Here is a 23,019-nt window from a genome sequence, read left to right on the forward strand (position 1 = left end):
GTGTCAGATATGGTGGGGGGGGAAAATCAACACAGCTTGGTATTGTGTTATTTTGTATGGATATAGAGACACCAAATATCAATATTTTATTAAATAAATTCTAATACTTAGAAAAAAAGAGGGCCCACCTCATTTACCTCATCTGAGATAATGTTAGCTAATTTAAATTAACCGAAAAACCATCCAACATTGGACACACATGGTTTGACAAAGCTACCTTCAGTCACACAACTACAACATAGGATCTTCATTACATTTTAAAAAATTGTGGTGAGTAAATGGTTGCTTAGACCTTGAGAGTGTTAGATCCTCACAACAACTTTTGATTGCAAGAGGCAATGTTTCCGCAAACAGTTCCAGTCTGACTTGGACCGACTGCAATCCCTCTGAAAGATTGTCAAAAGTGTGAAAATAATTTCTGTTTAATTCATAAATACAGACAGATTGCCTGCATGTTGCCATCAGTCTGAATGAGTCTTTGTCACTGAGGACAACTCCATAGGATTCAACTGGCTGCCAAATGGTTGTATACTGGTTATATAAAGCAGGAATGTTGCTAAGTCCAAATGAAATGGTTAAATGTGAATTTCACATGCGAGTTTTAATGAGTTATCACAGTTAATTGCTGTATTGTCATAAATGATTGCAAGTAATTGCCAACTTGACCCAAATTTAAATTGCACACTGATAGCAGACTTACTGGCAACATTTATGGCAGGTTTTAGTGACAGTGTTGGTGTGCTTGACAATTATTTGCAACAAAACCATAACATGAATGAAACAGATACTGACAAAGTAACTTTGAGGACATAATTTGCAGTTGGGGAAAGGTGACAAATCACAATAGATGTTATTGCAGTACTAAGTATATTGCAAAATGTTAAACTGCATTAATATTGTATAAGCGAGTCCCACCTTTAGAAAACGATGACCACGCTTAACAGTCTTAACATGATTCTGTTTTCCTCACAGAACCTGTCCCAGACACACATGCTCATTGACCTTATCCAAGAAGTGAAGGAGAAGGGGTACAAATTGAGGATCTGCCCCCCTCCAGAGACAAATCTGGTACAGCTTATTATTCTCATTAATAAAGGAGAATTATGCATATTTTAATATGGATAATTACAGAAATTTTAGAATGCTGTTACAACTTAGTAGTAGTTAAAATTGAAGTATTTTCATGTTTTCTGTATTTCTGGCCTTATTTCATAAACAAGATACTAATTACTTCAAAGAAGAACAACATGTTTTACTTTCATGTGTTCTTCCTATTCCAGAGTCCACTAACAGTAGTGCTGCCCAGTCCAGAACCCTTGACTGCCGCCATGTTTGCCTTCCTCCACAACATGAAGGATCCAGGGAAAGGCTGTGTCAATCCCAAAATCCTCTTCAACCAACTCTGCCAAAAGTAAGGCACAACCTTTCATATCACCTGCTACTTCCTGTGAACCCAGAGCCTCTGCTTTATGTGTCCCCTCATCTGTGGGGAACATGAGAAATAATGTAAGCTAGTGAAGCTGGAGCAGAGGCTATGTTGATTTGAATATTTTCAGTCTGAAGCAAGCAGAGTTGGCAAAAGCAAAAGCATTCTGTACTAAAGTAGAAGTACAAATACTACTGTTAACAAATACTCCAGTAAAAGTTGAAGTACTGATACAACTTCTTTACTCAAGTAAAAAAGCACAGGCTCAGAAATGCACTTAAAGTAAGAAACCTCTGTGGAGGATGCTTCTATTTTTATGCAAGTCTAACTGAACCTTGTGCTATATTAACGTAATGATAACATAATCTCAGTAGATTGAAATCACTTTTGTCTAACTTTTTTCATTCTAATGATACTCATCTTGAATCAGAAGACAAAGAAGGAAAATAAAAAATGTGTATCTATTTTCTGTTGCCTACACTGTAGAGGGTCCTGGAGAGTATGTGGCAGTCTGAAGTCTAATCACTACCATCTATTCTGGTCCTGCCCAAAAATTAGGGTTAGGCAAGATATCCACAAATGTTTGAAAAAGATTTTCTGCACACAAATCCCCTTTGATTTCTTATATATGTACTTAGGCCTCCCAAATATAACTAATCCAGCAGTTAAATATCTACTGAGAATTATGTTAATGTCAGCTAAGAAAACCCTGACAAGAAAATGGCTCCAAGCATTGGAAGGAATACAAGAACTGCACCATACTGTCTACCAAATATTTATAATGGTGAGGCTCACTATGTCTTTGCGGCTTTAAAGAGAGAAATTCAACAAACCCTGGTTTAAGTGGACCCAGTATATTAAAGAGATAAGAAGTAATTTTGTCTAAATAGCTTACCTTACCTAGTAAAACAACTATGAGGTGGAAAATGCCATCAAGACTGGGCCAGCTGTTTCCACTGGTCCTACTGTTCGGTTTGTTGGTTTCTTTCTTGGTTTTTTTTGTGTGTGTTTTGTTTTGTTTTGGTTTGGTTTGTTTGTTTTTTTTGGTTTTCTTTTCTTTTTTTGCCTACAATTAAAATCACAACCAGATATTTATTTCAAAATAAACATTTTACATAAAAAACATCTGGGAAATTCAATCGGGACATACCACTTCCATCTTGCTACAACTTTGAGGAGTTGAAATTGTTTGTCATATATGTTTGTCTCCAATGTTTAGCAAAATTGCGTATGGACAAAAACTATACATATAAATGCCAGGTTTCTTATTTTCAGGAATGTTATAACGCTCGTAATGTAAATACTTTGTGCAAGATAATCAATAAAAACTTACAAATATTTAAAAAATGTAGGGAGTAAAATCAAAAAGTAGTCAGAAAAAAAACAACTCAAGTAAAATGCATATATCTGAAAATAGTACGTAAGCACAGTAAAAAAGTATTTGTACTTTGAGTACACGGATTTTATTGACAAACCTTTCAGACATTTTGAACTCTGGTTGTGTAATTGCGGACCTAAAATCACCAATCATCATACACCAGCTTCAGACTCCTGCCAATGTTTGGTTTCAGGGTCAGTGAAGCCATCAGAATTCACCATAATTATTGTTGTCCATCACCACTGCAGGAGCCACAGCTTCCACCTGCTTTCATCCCTTTACTGCAGCAGTGCACACTTTTAACCAGCCTGACCCCAGTAGCACATGGTCTCTGCTGAATGCCTTTCACACACACTAACCTTGACGTACACGGAACATGCACTCAAATCACTGTACCGCTGTAGCTAGCCATTTGTAGTTCTCCTGCTTCTCTCCACATGGCTGTGCCACCTGTGTCGCATTTGATCCAAGGTCTGACAGACTGTGTGACAGGCAGACCTTGCTCTTACATGAAAAGTGTGGGTGTCTGGTTGGCTGATTTATTGGTTGAGCTTGGTACCCTGCTGGTTGGGTCCACCGTGTTTGTGTGTATGGAGGGGGGCTGGGGCCTCACACTGTTTAGTAGTGCAGGTGGATGACCAGAGCATTTGACGTTGGATGACTGGATCGTTCTCTGGTGCGGCTTTTACAGTTATTCTGGTACCTAGCTTTTATCAGACAGACCTCTGTGTGTGTTTGTGTAGTGTGTGTTTGTGGGATGCCACCTCACCTGGCACCACCTCGCCCTGCAACGCATGCAGGCAATTGTGCATTCAGACAGCAAGCACTGCACACTCTTATGCACTCATACATGTCTAATTTCAAGTAGAACTAATCTATTCCACTAAAATACATTTGAATAGACAGATTTGACTTTAAGCTTCACCACACTTTATGCTACTCTTTGTTTAAACTGTATCAAATGATTAATTTATTCTTTTTTCCATACAGCTTTATTGTAGTACAGTAAAATGACAGATTTAATACATTGTTTTTATGCTTCAAATGGCAAAGAGGTGGGAAACAGGGGATATGTTATTTTATTTTATTTTATTTTATTGCTCAATTACAGCATTCATGTTTATTCCCAATGACAATAATATTTGATGCACTTTATCATCAATGTTTTGTTTTTATAACCTTTTTTTTTTTATTTTTGGTAAATTCAATTCACATAATCTAATACAGCGGTCTCCAACCTTTTTTGCGCCACGGACCGGTTTATGCCCGACAATATTTTCACGGACCGGCCTTTAATGTGTCGTGGATAAATATAACAAAATAAAACTAGTACTGGTACCGAAAAAAAGAAGATTTATTCATAACACACGTTAAAAGACCCAGGAAAACCGAGTTAACGATCAAAACGATAACAAAATAACGCTGAAAACCGATAAAAACCCTGAAAACCATACATTTCACACCTGAGCCTCAACTCTCGCGGCCCGGTACCAAACGACTCACGGACCGGTACCGGTCCGAGGCCCGGGGGTTGGGGACCGCTGATCTAATAGATAGACATGTAAGAATTCAAGTTATTGTATGTTGTAGCCTTTTACAGGTATGAATTTTATGTAGACTTTTTGCATCCCATGGTGTAGTGGTTAACACATTCACTTGGCAGGTGAAAAGTTGCTGGTTTGCTCCAGCCAGAGACATAAATCCCCTTCATGGTTGCGTCAAACCAAACGTGCAGAGCTATTCGTTTTGGTGAACCCCTTGTTTATGGCAAGGAAGCAGGGCTGACCGTTTTTGGTATCGCCATCTTGATGTCTTGAAGCCAAATTATCCAATTCAAAAAGTGAGGGACACTGCACACTCATACAGCAGAGACTTATTTGCCATGAGGTAGCCTTGCCCTAAAGCATTCCCTGCTTTAGCTTCATTTTCACTCTAATGAAGACAAAATTGTCTTGTTGTAATCAGGAAGACTTAAAACTAACAAACCAGAACATAAACTCATCAAGAAAGATGCCTACTGAAGTAACGCATTCGTCACACATCGCTTTGAAGCTGACGGACGGTTGTTTGTGGATAGCCAGGTTCCAGTGGTCTGGGCAAGCCTCTAATGTATGTACTATCACCTGGAATTGAGAGAAATTTTTCTTGGGTGTCGCCCGCTTCCCATCACCAGCAGTTATTTTGCTTGTAGTCACTTGTCTCTGGTCACAATTGCTGCAGATTCCTTTCAGGCTGTATGTAGTGTTCAATATATATTTATTTTTAATGAGGAGTTTTGTTTTGTCTAGGGGGTTTTTTGGGGCGGGGGGGGGGTTGTTTTGGGTTTTGTTTTTGTTTTTTGTTTGTTTGTTGTTGTTTTTTTGTTAGTGTTGTGATTGGCAACTTAACTTTTTTTAAATTTAATTATACGCCACAGAACATACATGATTCTGAGCCTGATGATAGCCTGCGCTATCACCTGTTTTTAGACGACGACTCACAGCAGCCTATCTACATTTACTCAGGCCTAAAGCCTTTGATCTGAAAGGCCAAGGCCAAGAACTGCTCCTGTTTACTGGGACATTTTTCTTTCTGTTGTAGCGACCTTTACAGTACCTGTACTCTGAAAATGTCCTGCCATCCTCTGCAAGTTCTTCTCACTCAAAGAGGATTGGGTCTGCCCTTGGCCTGCGAGGGCTAACAGCGCTTTTATCATTTCTTTATCAGTCTTTCCCTGTATGTTTGTGTTAGCACACTGCATAATGGGGCCTTCAGTCTGTGATCAGCGCAGTTTAAATGGTTTTTTTCTACTTAGCAGGGGTCAATGATTATAGCCATGGCTGATCCAGTGTTTTACAGTATTCCCACGCAGAGCAGACTCTGATTTAGGCTTTACTCTCGGTAAAAGGAAGTAAATCTGCAGGCTGGAGCTGTTGTGCTTTGAAAATAAGGTAGAAGTTGGAATAAACAGCACTAATCTTCTGAATTATAATGACAAACACAGTCTGTTTCCGACACCTTGAAACAGCCATATGAGTCAACCTACTCTACTCAGCTCATCCTACAGTCGAGCCCATTTTTGTGTTAAATGTGCGTGTGTTCACATGGATTTGACCTTAACCAGCTGAGTACCCCACAGCTTGCTTCCTCATCCTCCTGCCAACAGCACGGGGTCTGGTCTGTTCTCAGACCAGTGCCAAGCAGTGTGTGTCGGACGGCCAGCACCACACTCTGTATCTGGTGCCAGTGAGGGTCCCAGCTTGTACCCAGTGTACTACAAAGCCAGTCAGTGGCACAACCGGGAAAAAAAATAATTACAGACACAACTGTTTGTCTGTTTTCCTTTTTGGACCTGGACTTGAAATGTCTTAAGTATTAAAAATGACAATTTTTTGAGAATTTTCATCATTAATGTCCATCACTTTATCTGGATGCACTCTCTACACATGTGTAATGCACAATCTGGACAAAAAGGCCACACAGAGGGCATTCATCAACACCTGCTTCTTTCAAGGACTGATTCCATTTTCAGGACAGCCACTGGACACTCTTGTGGAGCAAAAAAATGAAAAGTATGCTGGCTCTCTTCTCTGTCCGTGTACTGTGTCCACATACTCACATCTTTCAAAAATTGTTCATAAATAAGCCTTGTGAGAAGCCTTTCATCCCTGATAGAAATAGCACATGACAACAATGGATTCCATCTAGTGCTGGCATCCAGGTCACATGCACATACAGCGCACACCACATTAAAAGAAGAGAGACAGATTCAGCGTTGGTATAAAAATAAGAATAATAATTTTGACATGTGCACATATTCAAAGCTGGCATTGAAACTTTACATCCTTTCCCTCTGCTCTGCTGCTCTCTATCTGGTTTGTGAACACAGGACACCTTCGAATAATGATGCTGAGAGCTTCATGATCAAAACCAGAAAAATATGAATTAAAAGTACAAAGCCAATCTTTGATGGCGGTTCAGTGATTTTTTTTTTTCTTTATTTTTTTTCCCTGTTGCACTAGAATTTTTGTGCGTTTTTATGGAATATTTCAATAGGCATAAAATCTTTTTATGTTACAGTTTCAAACATTGTGCCATTTCTCATTGACGAATCAACCTTTAAATACGTTACTGTGTCATGATATATGAGTTTTCTTTCTCTTATACAGCACTAGTATGTCAGCATCAGTGAGGGTGCAGACCAATCCATGTAGTCAGAATGAATGTTTTTGGGGGGTTTGTCTCTCAATTTCCCATTAGTGAAGTCAGTAGTTAAACTAACAATGTTCTCAGAGTGACAACAAATGTTTATTATTTTTAATTTGAAATTATTCATAGTGTTTAAATGCTGCAGTGAATGCAAACATTGAACTGCAATGTTTTAAAGCCATCTAAGAGTAAAGGATTAATAATAATAAACATGTTTTTTTTTTGTGTGTGTGTGTGTGTGTGTGTGTGTGTGTGTGTGTGTGTGTGTGTGTGTGTGTGTGTGTGTGTGTGTTCGACTTGGGGGGAGCTTGTGTGGCCTTGTGTCTGGTACTAACTCATCCGGCTATTAATTGTGTTAGCACCGCAGCTGTTTGTATTGGCCAGATTGAGAGCAGGGCTACAGGGCCCTTCTGCTTTGTCTCCACTGGGATGAACTTCCAGACCTCCTCATTCCCACTGATACCAACCATGCGCATTCATTTTTTTTTTCTTTTTCACTGCCTCTCTCTTTCCCCCCCCCTTTTTTTTTTCTGTCTCACGCATTCTCCCCTCTGTTTTGTCTTCATATTTCTCTCTTTTAGTTGATCAACAAATTCAGTTGGCAAAGCTAGATGGAGGCATTCCTTTACTTGCTGCTCTTCTTGGAGGCTCGCCAGTAAATAACATATGTTCTCTGTAACATCTTCACCCCTGCACGTTGCCTTCTGTTTGCACAAAAAGAGGCATGGAAGACAGAGATTAGGATAAGATGCGAGTATGTGGGGCAACTTTGATCTCCTCCAGATTTACAGGTTCTGACCTGTGTTGAAGAGAGGTGCTTGGCCATTTCTCTCCTAGCTATGGACATCAATTTGTTCAGGGCAAGTGTCAAGGGTGTAAAAAGCTGTTTTGGTCTGAGTGATCTTCCCACATAAGTAGGATTAGGAATGTCATTAGGAGAATGTATTGGTCAGAATTTATATTTGACACACTGCATTCCTTTTTAATAGTTATAATAGGATTAACTGCTTTCATCAGACAGGAACAGGTGTGCAGCATTCCTATTCAGAACATTTTGGCAAGCAAAGAAACTTAACATACAAAGATCATAGCATAGCAAAAGATCCACAATGGCCTGAAAGGAGTTAACCCACTACTACGCACTGCCCACCTCTGACCACCCTCAATGTTGTCTAATCAGGAATGTGGCCTCTCAGTATGTGTTATCCCTGTTGAACCAACCTGTCCTTTGGTTATGTGGTTGCCTCGGCCCAACAGGTCGCAGTAGCTCCAACCTTGGCTACCCATCTGCCCCTGGCATCTGTCCTCACATCTGCTTCACCGTGGACAGCCAGGGGTCGGAGCCAAGGAGAGCCTCCCCTCTAACCACTCTAATGGTGTCCATTCGCTTTACCAAGAAGGTTTGTGCACAGCAGAAAGTCAATTTCATGGAAGTATCCAACATAGAGGAGTGGTGACTTGCCTATGAACCTCTTCTTATATTGCTTGGAGAGCTTCATTGTATTTATTTTTTACTTTTTTATGGATGGAAGAATGGTATTTAATAAGACTTATTTAAATCTCTTTTTTTTCCATCCAGTATAATTTTTTTTATAATAAAGTATAATGAATTTATCATTTATTGAAGTTCAGTGTAATAAGCAACTGCTTTCACAAAAAGAATATGTTTAATTTTATCTGAGGGGGACCTGCTTTCACACAGTTCATTTGCTAGTAGCAAATAGGTGTTCATCCTGGTAATGGGGTTACTCAGATGGAGCTGGAGCTCATCTGGTGGTCTGTTCACATTCACTAAAATTGCTCCTCCTCCTACAGTTTTGGTCAGAATATAATCAAACATGTGATCACTGTGTGTGAGTTCACCCAACCTGTGCTCAAGCTCAAGGTTGTTTTTGTGGTTTTATGAGCACCCAATTATGATGTACTGAACAATATTCTATTCAGACCATTTAGTGAAGTTGTTAACCTAAGATCCTGGATATGACTGTTTGCAAGCGTCCTCGACTTCTCGGTGGATTTTAATTCTCATTATATTGCGCATTAGAGCCAACCAACGACAAGTGGACTTGCAGCTTTCTTTCTGCCCTGCACAAACATTTAAAATCTGTGATTTGTCTTGGGTCATGAGCCTAATGAGCTACTCTGTCATTGATGTTCTGGTTTTAAATCATATCTAGGGACAATTCAAAATGTCTTGTTTGGGTTTCTGCTAACATGACAGTATGAAGAAAATATTCTGTCCACCAAAATAACTTTAACAAATTGTTTGTTGGTCCTTTAAGTGTATAAGCTTTATACTGCGTCCACCTGGATTGTGAAAGGAGGAGTTATAGTGGCAGATAGGATTTCACAGATCCAGCAGTGAAAACTCTTGAGAGACCTTGATGCACGGTTTCTTCTTTTTGCGTGTTTTGCCATGGATTCTAATTGCTTTGTGTTCAGTGGTTTTCTTCTAGACTCGATAACGCGATCAGTTTTTGTGCACAAACAACAGAATCTTTTGAGTCAGATTCACTCCCACGTTTGATGTTGTCACTGTATTTTCACAAACATCCATCCTTCAGTTAGTATTAACTTTGTTTTCTGGGCGGTTTTTTTTTTTGTTTGTTTTTTTTTTGTTGTTGTTTGTTTATTTTGTTTTTGGGTTTTTTGTTGTGGGTTTTTTTTTCTTCTAAAAAAATATGTTTCTGTTTTTCTCCAGAGCTCCATGCTTCAAGGGCTACCAACAACAAGACAGCCAGGAGCTTCTGCACTACTTACTGGACTCCATACGAGTAGAAGAAACTAAAGTACGCCTTCATACATAATAGGCTTTCATGTATTTCAATAATCCATATGATTTTTCTAAGCCCAGAATAAGAATTGGGAGATGTTTTGTTATATTATGTTCTTCAATCAAGCACAAAGTGTTTGTGGTTTATTTTTGTCGTCTTCATTCAGGTGCATTTAGAACATTTTGTATGAGACAAATTTGCAGAACAACATGAATACATATTAAGGTTATAGCAAACATTAAGGCAATAGATTTATGTGTTTTAGTTTCAATGTGCTTAGCTATAGTTTTGTGCTGACTAGGAAATATGTGATACAAAAACAAGATTTAATTTCCGTCTGCCCTGTAGATTCCTTCAGCCTCCTCTGTTTCGAGATTATCTGCTGTTTTTAGCTCACTTTGTGGAAGTCCCTGTCTGTCCCCTTACATTTATGCTTTGTGATGGGTGTTGAATCACCTGCAGTGTGTCCAAAAATTGACCTTTTAACCTAAATTTAAATTCTGGGGAAGTGAGAAGTGAGAATTTTGTTCTTTTTGCCACACAAAACTTGTGTGTGCTGGATCAAAGTTGCTGGCACTGCAGTTCAAGTTTTCACCAAACTCTTGTCTCAAAAACATCTAAGCCTTACAAAGGGAGCCCTGTCTGAGTCTGCTGGATGAATTTATGGTACACCCTTTTAATGTCAGGAAGCTTGCTTCTGGTCATGCTGCTGCTGCCTTCAGTCTTGGATGCTGCAGACTCTTTCAGTGAAGAGTGCTGTTTGGTCTCTGGGTCATGGCCACAGACTCAGCTCTTATTGCCAGTGAGGAAAAAACATCAGGTCAGTTAGACACAGAAGTTGATATTTACTTGTGGGAATGATCAGAATAGGACTTCCATGACTGAAAACTAACCGCACAGCTAAAGGTGGTGATCAGGGAGTCGACCTTGAAGGGGAAAGTAGACAGATTTAATGGATTTTATGTATTGACTTATTTTTTGTATGAGCAGAGTGACAAACATGATCACACCTCATGTCAACATATAAATATCCAAACCTAAATTGGATGAATAACACAAAGTACAACCTCACAGAGGTGCTTGACTTTTAAAGTTTGCTCAAACACTCAGCTCGATTGCTTTAAAAAAATGCACATTAGTAACTTGGTGATGATAGTTCAATCTCACGTGCTAATAATTAAGTTAAAAAATGCATCAGAATAATTGAGATGGTTGATTTTTAGCTCCAGCGGTATTGCCACTGTGTTTATTTCAAAAGCCATGAGGAGCTAATCATTGTCTTACTTGTTGTTAGTCCTATCAACTGCTCCACATGTGCATTATGCTGTAATTCAGTAAAGATCTTAAAACTTATCCTAGATGGCTATCACCATAAGACATTCATCTGTGTTTTTGTGGGTGGCTTTGTTCGCTCACATAAACCCATGTCAGCTTTAGCCAGCAGTTGTGTTCAAACCTTATGGTGCCATGTTTTTGGCAAGTACAGAGAACCCCTGCCCCCACAACCCTTCATGGGGCAATTAGGAGACCCCACAACAGCCCATTGGAGGGCTTAGCTGGCCCCTGTGATCCCACCAGTGGCTGTGTGAAACCAAGGAGGAGAAGTTAGCGGGTGTGTTTAGTGGTCAGCCCCGGGCCCAGGAAAGGGCCACGGGCTCGGCTCCCCTGTTCCCATTCAAACTTGTGAACAGTAACAGTTGTGCCACTTAGGGGACTTGCAAGTGGCATAACCGGCATCATTGTGTGATCTTGGGAAACCCACAGCTGCTGAATGAGCTCCAGGGCCGTCCCATTGTGCTTGAGGGTCGCCCACAGCCTCCTCCCAAACACACATGCACACACACTCATCAGCACGTCTCCCAATCCAATCAAGGAGGTAAAGAGGGAGGGGGGGTATGGCCTCCGCTATTCATTGACTCAGAAACTCATTTATGCAGCACATTCAGAGATTCAGTGGCATTTTAGGCCTACATTAGCGAATGCCTTTTTTTAAAACTCATAAGTCATACCAGTTACTAATGTTTCTTGTAAAAATCAAAGCATTATTATTATCCCGTGTTCTCAAACAGAAAAACAGGATGCACACATCAATTCATGAAACGTTGATTCATTCATAACTGGAATAAACCCATTTGTTTCTTATTTGTGTGAACACACAAATGTAATATTAGTGATAGTACATCCACATCATTGTATGTGTGTGTGTGTGTGTGTGTGTATAAGAGAGCGGGAGAGCCACGATATTGTGTTCACTGTGTGTAGCCAACCTTTTAGAGGCCCTAAGTGTTTGTGTTTAATGGCCATTAGTATCAGAGATCTGAATATGCTAATTTAGACCCAGTCAATTATCACCAATTAGCTGAGATGGGAGGTATTACCCTCCCAGGGCATGGACTGTCCTTCTTTGCCCTGTCTTCATTTTAGTTTCCACCCCTGCACACTTGTACCAGCAACTCTCTTCACGCCCCCCGACCAGATTCCCCTCCCTTTGGCCCATCCTGTGTGAGACAGTGCATGCTGTTACTTTTGGGGGAGAGAGATAGAGAGGCATGGGGGTTACTGGTAATTAATTAGTAGGAGAGCCACATCCTGGTTTGACCACGCTCTCTGAATGAGGTGCAGACTGGCCGGGCTGGGATTAACAGGGTTTTTTGACCTAAATAGCCAGTGCAGTGTGTGGGTCCCGGGACAATGGGGGCCGACTGGTCTCGACTCAGACATGGACCATGGCCAATTATCTATTGATTGGTGCTTTACTGTGGCTGTGCCTCTTCACAGCTCTCTCACAACACACTCACTGACCATGTCACCTCCAATAAGATAACGACACACACACACACAAACATGCACATTTAATTAAGTGATTTACATGATAACATTTTTGGACAAGCACAATAATTATTTTACACTAATGATGCTTATAATGGGTATACCTGTCAGGCTCAGCTGCAGGCGAGATTGTGATATGTCACTAATGGATGTAATAAAGAGAATTCAAGAAATATCCCCCCAAAAATGCATTTTATTTCCATCATTTATATAATTAATTTGATTTATGAATATTACCTCGAATGTGACTTCTAGTATTTTTCTGGTTTTGTTATATGCAGAGGGTGAAAGCGGGCATTTTAAAGGCGTTCAACAATCCTACAGAGAAGACAGCAGACGAGGAGACCAAACGCCAAGTCAAAGGTTCGTATGGAGGCGGCACACGGCAGAGATCAATAGTTCCATCTTGTGGCATTTGGTGGAAATGCAGTTAATTTACTCCTGAAGCAGAGGACAGTTTCATGAAGAGAAGAATAAACATGCTCATGTTTTAGCTCACCCTTCCAGTTGTGTATCCAAAATTGATTGTGTATAATCAGTTATTTATACAGCAGCTAATAAATTTAAATAGTTAATTATGATCTGTGTCACTTGTTTTTTATTGACCCATGTTCTTCCTTTGTCTCAGCAGTGAAAGTAGTCCTTTATTTGCACTTTTTGATCTCATTAATTCTCAGTAATGATTGTAAATTGTGATGCTTAATAGTGTTTAAAATGGAAATTATAGTGTTGAAAATTTTGAAGGTAATCTTGTAACAGCAATAATCACAATTTTCATGCATAAATAATAAAAGAAAACCCTTTGTCTTTTTCTCCATCAGCGTACGGGAAAGAAGGTGTGAAGATGAATTTTGTCGACCGCATCTTTGTCGGCGAGCTCACAAACACAATCATGTGCGAAGAGTGCGAGCACGTAAGCGAGTGAAATCAAGCAAAGGACCTGAATAGTCGGGAAGAACCAGTCAGACGCTGCTCTGTAGGGTTTTTTCCCCTCTGTAGAATTAGAACGTATGAAGCACATGAGGGTTGACAAGCTGGCATTTCTTAAACCAACCAGCTCCGACACGAGTCGCTTTTTAATAGCTGTGTAACCTAGTTAGGACTCATTGTGAGACATTTCATGCCTTAATTATTTGATTTTTTTTGCTTTGAATGATTGTCACAGGAGCAGCACTGGTATTTTTCAGTTAGTCAGAAATTGGCAGACATTTATCTCTAACCAGAAATGAAAAGACAACAAAACTAAGCAACAAGATTTCTTTACCAGCTGTGACGTCCAGGAAACATTCCAGAATTAATCAGAGGTAACAAATGGAAGTCAGTGGAAAAACAAACATAAATCATTTCAAGGACCAGCTCGAATACCAACTGTTTACAGCAGGCATTTACAGTAAATTGTGGAAGCTTAGGGTGGTTAACAAAGCACATGCCTCTATGCAAACTAAAGAGTATCATTGAAGATGGAGAGCAGCAGGTGTGGAGCTAAGAAAGAGGAGAGGAAATGAAAGCATTTTCAGTCATCTTCTCTTAGACTGCAGCAGAACTATGATTTTAACTGTTGAAGAGATTAAACGTTTATATCATGACACTGACTTGCAGTTATTTCTCTTTCAGATATCCACAGTAAAGGAAGCCTTCATTGACATCTCTTTGCCCATTATAGAGGAGAGGGTGAGCTGCTGTAAATTACATTCATTGTGGATAATTTAAAGGATACAAATTAACTCTCTGAGACAGTTTGAGCTGGAAGTTATCTCACAGATTGCTGGGTTAGTGGTGCATTTCTCTGTTTTATGTTTTTTTTTTTTTTTTTTTACTGGCCAACCTCATCTGCTGAAATCAGTTCAATGTCCTTGTTGAAACTTTTTTTTTTCTTTGCACCTCCATGTTTTTGTTGTGCTCAGACATCAAAACCTTCCAACCCTGGTAGGCTGGGGAAGGGCACCCGGGAGCAGGAGAGCCACACAGCTCACAGTGAGCAGGTTCCTTCTGCAACACACTCTGTCAACAGAAATACCAGGAAGCTGAGCGGACAGGTGAGACTGTTGTACAGGTCTATTCTGCTCCTTTTCTTGAGCATCATTATTATTATTATTATTATTATTACCGCTGCCAAGAAGGTTATGTTTTTGGTAGTGTTTGTGTGCATGTTGTTCTGTCTACAAATGCAATCTTATGGACAGTTTTGAATGAATTCTCCTAAAACTTTTTCTGGGTGTAGATACGTGTTAACAATCCATTGAAATTTGACCATGAATGGCAACCACCAAGATCTGCAAGACCAGCTTATTGATTTATTATCTGCAAATTGACAAAAAGCCTTAGAACTTAGGAACTATGATTCTTACAAGTATGGTGTGTATTGTCAACATATAGAAAGTACTATAAAAATATTACAATTTATTGACCTCCTTCAAGGTCAATAAATTGATCTCAGGGTCAAAGTGATTAATAATGCTATTTAAAGAGCTTGAGCTATTTAATACATTTTGAGTATAGTTGATTTTCTTCTGACTTTATATGCATTACAGTAACAGTTATAACAATTCAAATACACGGCATTAATTGTTTTGGGGTTTTTGTTTGTTTTGTTTTTTTAGGAAAAGAAAATAAAGTTTTTTTTCTAACTAAAGATTGAAACAATGTCCACATAAATAAAGAAAACTAAAGAATAATTGTACTCATCATCAAGTATATTAAAATGGGGTTCACCAGGATAAATAACAAAACCAAACTACAAACTTCTCAAAGTACCTTTAAAAAGAACAAAGGAAACAAACTGAATATATAGAAAATGCAATACTGTTCTCTGAAAAGTAAATACTGCCCAGAGAGTGAGCTGCCTTGGCAGAGGTTTTCTCTCTGGTATTTGGTTTCTCTGACATTGGTTTCTGTTTTTCTAATGCATGATTATGCATTAGATGGACTTGCCTTCAGTATTCATGGGAAGGTGTTGTGGTTTTTGGCTTTGGTGAGAGTTCCTTTAGAAAGACTCTTAGAATGCTTGTGTACAGATATGAGAATTTTTTTTTTTTTTTTAAATGAATGAGAATTTAAAATAAAAATGCAGTATCCTGCAGAAAGATCAGTCTTCAGTGTGCATGATAATGATAATGTACTTGTTCTCCCTTTCCACAGAAGCAACAGAGCAGGAGGTCTTCCAGCTCTGTGGAGGAGAAAGGAGCAGGCTTTAGTGGGGACCGACCAGAGGATGAAGGCGTTGCAGGTGGATCAAGCCACTGCGTCTCAGTTTGTAAGATGGCGGCTGCCGGCAGCCTGTCGGACGGCAGCGAGAGAGACTCGGGTGCTCAAGACAGCAGCAATGACGCCGACAGCGAGGCCTCTGAGAGCGAGTGGACGCCACGTTCCTCCAACCAGAGCCACAGCCACAGGCACATGTCTACCCCATCATCCACCTCCACCCTCACTCCGTCCCCTACGCCTGTCTCCGCCTCATCTCCTTCTTCATCGTCTTCCACAAGGCAAGGCGGCGCTGTGGAACAGCTAGTTAGCGCCGTCTCTAAAGTCAACCTGAGCTTCAGCTCTGGGGACTGCTCTCCATCTGCACACTGTTCTCCAGAGGAGCACGGAGAAACACAGAGCCGAGACAATCTCCACCATCAGCACCACCAGGGGGCCTTCCAGGCTCTGTCCCACAGTTACACACCCAGTTCCAAGGAGTGCTCCATCCAGTCCTGCCTCCACCAGTTCACCTCTGTGGAGCTGTTGATGGGCAACAACAGGCTGCTCTGTGAGAGCTGCACTGAACGTAGGATGAAGCAGCTGCGCAAGAGCAGCTCAGCAGGTAAAAGAAAACAAACATCTGGAAGCAGAGTACAATGCTTTGAGGATAAGGAACCAGCATTTTTTTACAAGCATATTTTAAATTATTTCCAGATTATTGTACATTTGAATCCCAGACCACAGGTTGTCTATACGCTACACGCAAAATCTTCCATCGGAGTATTCTTCACATTCTTTACAGTTGGTTGTGTGGAGTTGGTATTTTTGTCGTTGTGGGGGGGAAAGAATAAAAACATACACAGAAAATTGTCTGTCCAATCCTGTAGCGGTCCACTTCTTTGTAGTGTGAGTCATAACATACACAGAGCTGAAATCTCAGGCCTTGGATCTGAGGACTCACTCTCATGAGCTGCTGCATGTCTTCACATATCAGACTGCTGCTCTAAAATGACCGCTCAAGTTTGAACAGACGTCCAGGAATCCATACTGCCCATACTGAGTGGCTGATATTATTTTTGGCTTGCTTCTGTGTTTGTCTAAATTACTCAAGTAGTTAATAGTTGTAGCTGACATTACTGTGTTTTTGTGTTTGCATAGATAAGAAAGTGGAGAAGGTTTACACCAGCGCTAGGAAGCAGATGCTCATATCCTCACTGCCTCCTGTCATCACATTGCACCTGAAACGCTTCCACCAGGTAGGCAGCCATAACTCTGTTTTCTTCAGCAAAATCATCAGTAAGTTTGAGAGCCTAATTGTTGATTGGTGTGTGTACGTGTGTGTTTTTGTTTGTTTTTTCTCTCCTTTAAGGCAGGGATGAACCTCCGTAAGGTGAACCGCCATGTTGACTTTCCTCTGATCCTGGATCTGGCTCCTTTCTGCTCTGCGTCCTGCAAGGTTTTACAGTTTAAATTTTCTGAAAACTTTCCTGCACCTTCAGATTTTTTCCGTGACTACATCACTTTATTGGTTCAGCTTGTAATGAAAGTCCTTGGTTGGTAGTAGTTTTTTTTTTTTTTTTTAAAGTTCAGTTTTACTTTTTGCTAATCTTTCTTTCTTTTTTTTCCCACTAGAACCTGGCAGCCGGTGAGCGTGTCCTCTACAGCCTGTACGGGATTGTCGAACACAGTGGCTCAATGCGTGGAGGCCACTACACTGCATATGTAAAAGTGCGCGCTCCACAGAGGAAAACAGAACAACAGCACAAGAACCTGTCAGGTCAGGGGCCAGCTCTCCTGAGCTCTTTCAAGACCTTCTATCTGTTATTTTGTTTCTGTGTTTTTGTAAGCTTAGTCAGTGTTTTGGCAATAAAACCCTGACTCCCCTGTAACCTCAAAGATGTCCTCCACAAAGAGCAGGTTGAATGGAAGTTTTTTGTGTTCTTTGGAGCCATGTTTTTCTCTTTCCGTCTTTCATTTTCTTTTTATATCGTGTCCAGGTTTGCAGAAAAGCTGAAAAATAGCTGAAAACCTCAAGGAAGAAGTTTTCCTTGCTGCTTCCAAAATATTGTTAAGAAATGATGTCTTACAATAGGAGCTTTTAGTTGGCGATGACACACAGGTCTCACATCTTTACAATGAATGCTGACAGACTGGTGAATCGAGCAATTTCTTATCTTAAGGCCGTGTGACATCTCTATTAAATGAAAGTTTGTCTTCCTCAACATTTCTTCTTTCTGCTATAGCTGCTCAATGTAAAATTATTAAAGTAACTTACTACAATAATTTCATTTTAACTCAGCTAAGCTTGAAAGTATTATTTTGTATATATAATCATGCTTTGCTTTTTTTCATGTGAGAGTAGTAGGTAAAAAAAATTAATCTTATTGCCAACATGTCTGCAGGTCCTTTTTAAAAATGTGTTTTAATGAAAGACTTTAAAAAGTATTCAGGTTTTTTTAATTTATGCAGTCTTTCTGCTATAATACGCAGGTAATAGCAGTAAGTTAGCCTGTTGTAATCTGTGACCTTGTTATTTGAGGCTTTCTGTCTGTTTACTTGATGGCACTGGTCTTACCACTTAGTTACCATAAATCGAGTGTTGTAAGCTCTCAGAACGGAGTTTAAAATGCCCCTTGTGACATTTTGAGGGTTATATAAAGTTTCATCCATTGTAACATATAGAAAATAAGAAGAGCACAATGAGTCCACTTTGAGCTATTTTCAGCACTCCTGACTGGCTAGCATTATTTTAGCTTTGTTGCTATGGAAGCATGAAGTGACAGCTTGTCCCAATATTTACTCCCAGTAACCCAGTATCTCCTTGTATTTCCACTCCCCGACTCCAGGAGGAGCCTTTATGCCTCACGATGTTGACACTGTGGGTTTTGTTTTTGTTTTTTCCCAGGTGCCAGGGACACCTGCAGCAGCTCCCAGGGCCAGTGGGTGTATGTCAGCGATACCACAGTTCAGATGGTACCAGAGTCAAGGGTACTCAACTCTCAGGCATATCTGCTCTTCTATGAGGAAATCCTCTAACATGACAGAAGAAAGTATTTATCTCTAGAAAACCTCCTTTTGCTTTGTGTTGTTTTTGCAGAAGCCTGTAAACTCCTCTTACTGTATCTTTGGGTGTTTTGGAGGCAAGAAAAGGGAAGGATTTCACTGTATACACCTTTGTATTACTTAAATTGGCACCTTTAAATATTGTAGATGTATAAAGGATAAAAGGATTTTATTTTGTGGCTTAGAGATTTTCATTCATGTTCTGTTTTTTATTATTATTAATATCATCATTACTATGAAAAGCCTGCTCTTTAAAAAGAGGCTAGGTGAAAACCAGAGTGTTATTGAACCTGAGCTGTTCAAATGTTATGGTGTGTCTCAGCCACAGTCACGTGCCTGAGATGTAAAATGCATAATAGTTTACTACTATAACTAACTGGAAGTGGCAGAATTTTACTGCATGCTAACCTGTACCCGGCGCCTATGAGTTGGTGTCGGTTGCGTGTATTTGTGTGGGTGAGTGAGCGAGAGACCGGTGAATGTAGTTTGAAGGTGCTGTGTACCATTTTCACATCAGTAAATGATCGCCAGCTTAAATCAGACTTGGTAGTCTGGTTGTGTTATGAATGTAAATGCTCCGCACAAAATATTTGAATTGTGAGGCAATGGCTTCAGTGAGAGCGTGATCATTTGTGACAGTAAAGACGAATATAGACGAGGAGGAGCCGAGAAGCAGCATTCTGTGGAGTTCACTGGAATCTGTGTTTGTACATTTGAGACACCCAGTCTGAAAAATCAGCCTTGGCTCTGTTGACGCAGGATACACACTGGCTTAACATACTGACTGAAGTTGCCACACAGCACCTTTAAAGAAGTAGCACAACATTATTCTACTTCGGCCTTTTTCAAAAGGATTGTTTTCTTAAAATCAGAATGTATAAATGTCTGACTATCAGTGAATTGAATTTGCCAAAGACAAGTTTGTTTGGTTTTTTATTTCTGCGGCAAGTTTGAGCCGAGTTTCTTTAACATACTCTCCCTCAAGGTCATCGGTGTAGTTCTCCCCCCCGCAGGCAGGCGCACTTGATGTTTATCGCATCAACAACGCACTTCTTCTGCCTTCATTGTATTTCAGCTCCACCCGAACACGCGAAAGTGTCAGACAAACAGTCAGCACCACAACAGACTTGCTCTTCATTCTCTAATGCCATGAATAAGCTTGAGCATAAAAGAAGAAAAAAAATGAGAGAAACATGTTAGAAAACAGTTTAAAGGCTTAAAAAAAAGGCTAATAAGAAAAACCTCTTTCTGTAATGTGCATGGGTTGATGTTCTAATGAATGTATTTCCTATTCTTCAAATGTCCATGACAAATGACCTGTTTTTTGTTTTTCTATGAAAATATTTTAGATTCAACTACTTTTATTTCTCCTGCTTTGCCAAACGATTAGACAGAAAAGAGTTCAACGTATGCATCCGAGTTTATGAATTATGTTCGCCTGCGACAGAAAAAATACAAAATCTGTGCCTCTCTTCACGGTTAAGAAACCCGTGCATGGTGAGAAGACAACTTGCAATCATATAAAGAGGGATATGCGTGGGTTATTTATGTACAGTATTGCTTACTGTAAGCAAAAACAGTACTGAGTGTATGTAATTGTACATATAAGACAATACAAAACTCATGGTGCTCCAGGCGTGCAGGGTTTCCTTCCTCAAGACAAATTCTTGCTCCCAGAAAAATATTTAAATTTGCTTATGGAATGAACATAAAACATAATGTATAAAAATAAACCTAATTTATGAACAGTATATTCAACGATATTCTTTTTTTTTTTTCTTTAAGCTTCTCTTGTGCAACAGCTCTAGTAGTAGAAAAGAAATCACAATAGATTTAATGTTTTCTGCTGCTAAATTGGTGTCATGCTGGGTTTTGTTTTTTGGGTTGTTTTTTTTTTTTACTCCAAACAAGATGTCGTCGACAGTCTCCCTCTTCCTATCTCGGCTGTCACTGCGGATCCCGCGGTGCCACATTCAGCCAGTCTTCGCCCGTTATCGGCCGTGACGGGTGCAAAGCAGCACTGCTTCAGAACATGTCGGGAGCTGGTGAAAAGGAGGTGGGTGTGGAATCAGGAAAAAGGGCAACGTCCAAAGACATTCGCCCCGCGCGTTCTCTCACTCCCACACGCTGTGACATCCCGGCCGTGCGGCTGGAACATAGAACATGTTGTCAAACCGCCACCAAACAAGACGAGTAAATCTTTTCTGAAGTGCGTTTGTCTATTTTTAAAGGGGGGCTTTTGGCTGGAGGACATGCTGCTGAGGCATTTGATGTGATTTAATCTCGTGTAATGAAAAGCGCCCTCCCTCTGCATGAGACAGTTTTAAGAAACTAATAAGGTGCTGCTGTGGAGCTCGTCTACCAGCAGTGGAGGTTAAATTTTTACTGCTCTCACTGTCAGCCTGGTCCAGCTGCACACCACGCTGCACATGCACTCGCTAATGTATAACACGCTCAACACGTTTTCACATGGAAGCATTCACACACTTGGACTGCACACGCCTCAGGCTTTGTTCTTCACAGGGCAAATGCACCAACACTATACCAACAGAGTACACGATGGTATTAAATAACACCTGCACATGACCTCTTCAAACACACGACATGTTCTCATAAAGTGCTTCAGTTCTGTTTTAGGAAAAATGGTGGGCTCCATCCAGTCTGTTTAATGCTGGAATCCTGCTGATTATGGCTTAATTTATTCATGCCAATAAATAAGTCTTAAATTATGCAGTTTGAACCTCCAGAATGACACGAGCACCTGTTTATGCTCAGCAAATGGCTGGATTCCCAAATGGACACAGCAGGTGAAATAAGTATTGAAAGCATCAGATTTTAGTTAAAAAGAAAAAACATTTCTAAAGGTGCTATTGACATGAAATTCTTACCAGATGTTGGTAACAATTCACACAGGGAAAAAGTATTGAATGCAAAGAAAGGTACAGAAAAACCAGAATCAGCAAGTGTTTCAAAGGGGGGGGGGGTTTAGCAAGGTGATGATCCCAAACACACCATCAGGGAAACTCAAATGGTTTCAGAGAAAGAAAATAGTGCTGCTAAAATGACGCAGCCAATCACCTGACCTGAATCCAACTGAAAGAACGAAACCTCTTGTGTGTGCTCCAATTGTGGGAATTTTGGAAAAACTGTGGTGCATTTGATGGCACCATAATATCACATCAACAAGGTCATGGGTTTGAATCTCCTGTGTGGAGTCTGCATGCTCTCCATTTAATGCCTGGGTTCTCACCAGGTGCTCCAACTTCCTCCCACAGTCCAAAGACATGATTGGGGTTAACTGGTGACTCTAACTTGGCTGTAGGTGTGAGCTTGAATGGCTGTCTCTGCTCTGCATCAGACCAGTGATGGGCTGGATCTGTCTGGGTGTGCAGCTGGGATAGGTTCCAGCCCAACTGTGACCTTGAAATGGTTAAGCAGGAGAAAATGAATGGAAGAATTTTCAGAATATAAATATGTCTGAGTTTTTTAAAAAAAAAATGTGAACACCAACATTGCTTCATTCTTATGTTACTCAATATTATAAACCTTAAACTGGTGCTGTTTGCTATTAAACCTATGATATTCCCCATGATACTGATGCTAAAAGTTGGTTATTAAAAAGCTTTGTGAAACAAAAGCTCTGCCACTTGGTTTGGGTGTGAAATTGATTTGCTTGCCATTTGTAACAGCGTTTTACAGCTGTTTTACAGCTGTGCGAATTTCATGTGGGTATCTCCTGTACTTAAGAAGTAATGAAGGTGAAAAATACTCAAAAAGAGAACACAAATTAGGAAGAACCAAATTTCGACCCAGCATCTTGAACAATAAAATATTGAAATGTGACATGCACAATCTGTGGCTGCATACAAATCAAGTGTTTGACAATGAAGTGTTTCATTTTAAATGTGTTATTGGAAAAAAAAAATTCAAGCTAAGAAGCCTTTGATGTTAAATGGCTGTGGCTGCTTTTTGTGCAAAATATTCATTCATTACAAATGAATTATTTTCTGCAGTTTTTTTTTTAAACTAGTTAAAATGATAATAATAATAATAACTGATGATCTATACTTTGGAAACTATTAAAATAAAAATGTGCAAGAAACATCTTCAGTTCTAGTCTTTGTCAGATTACCTCTAAGCCTAATGAGCTGCTACACAGACATAACCTCCACAGGAGT

The 23,019-nt window shown here is 39.9% G+C and overlaps 1 protein-coding gene across 2 annotated transcripts in view; it reads left to right on the forward strand.

The window, feature by feature from the left end:
* The window catches only part of usp45 (ubiquitin specific peptidase 45), a 39,479-nt gene extending 18,887 nt beyond the window's left edge, over positions 1-20,592 (forward strand). For both annotated transcript variants that reach the window (XM_084942875.1, XM_084942876.1), the window contains exons 7-18: positions 973-1,068; positions 1,281-1,411; positions 9,694-9,781; positions 12,877-12,958; positions 13,417-13,508; positions 14,210-14,266; positions 14,500-14,631; positions 15,734-16,400; positions 16,937-17,034; positions 17,148-17,234; positions 17,411-17,555; positions 18,684-20,592. In XM_084942875.1, coding sequence (XP_084799001.1) covers positions 973-1,068; positions 1,281-1,411; positions 9,694-9,781; positions 12,877-12,958; positions 13,417-13,508; positions 14,210-14,266; positions 14,500-14,631; positions 15,734-16,400; positions 16,937-17,034; positions 17,148-17,234; positions 17,411-17,555; positions 18,684-18,814 — 1,806 coding nt within the window. In that variant the 3' untranslated portion in view covers positions 18,815-20,592. The remainder of the gene's footprint in view (positions 1-972; positions 1,069-1,280; positions 1,412-9,693; positions 9,782-12,876; positions 12,959-13,416; positions 13,509-14,209; positions 14,267-14,499; positions 14,632-15,733; positions 16,401-16,936; positions 17,035-17,147; positions 17,235-17,410; positions 17,556-18,683) is intronic.
* Positions 20,593-23,019: the final 2,427 nt, after the last annotated feature.

Source organism: Perissodus microlepis, chromosome 11 (genome assembly GCF_051167445.1).
Source record: "Perissodus microlepis isolate ML-2025 ecotype Zambia chromosome 11, ASM5116744v1, whole genome shotgun sequence".
NCBI lineage: Eukaryota > Metazoa > Chordata > Actinopteri > Cichliformes > Cichlidae > Perissodus > Perissodus microlepis.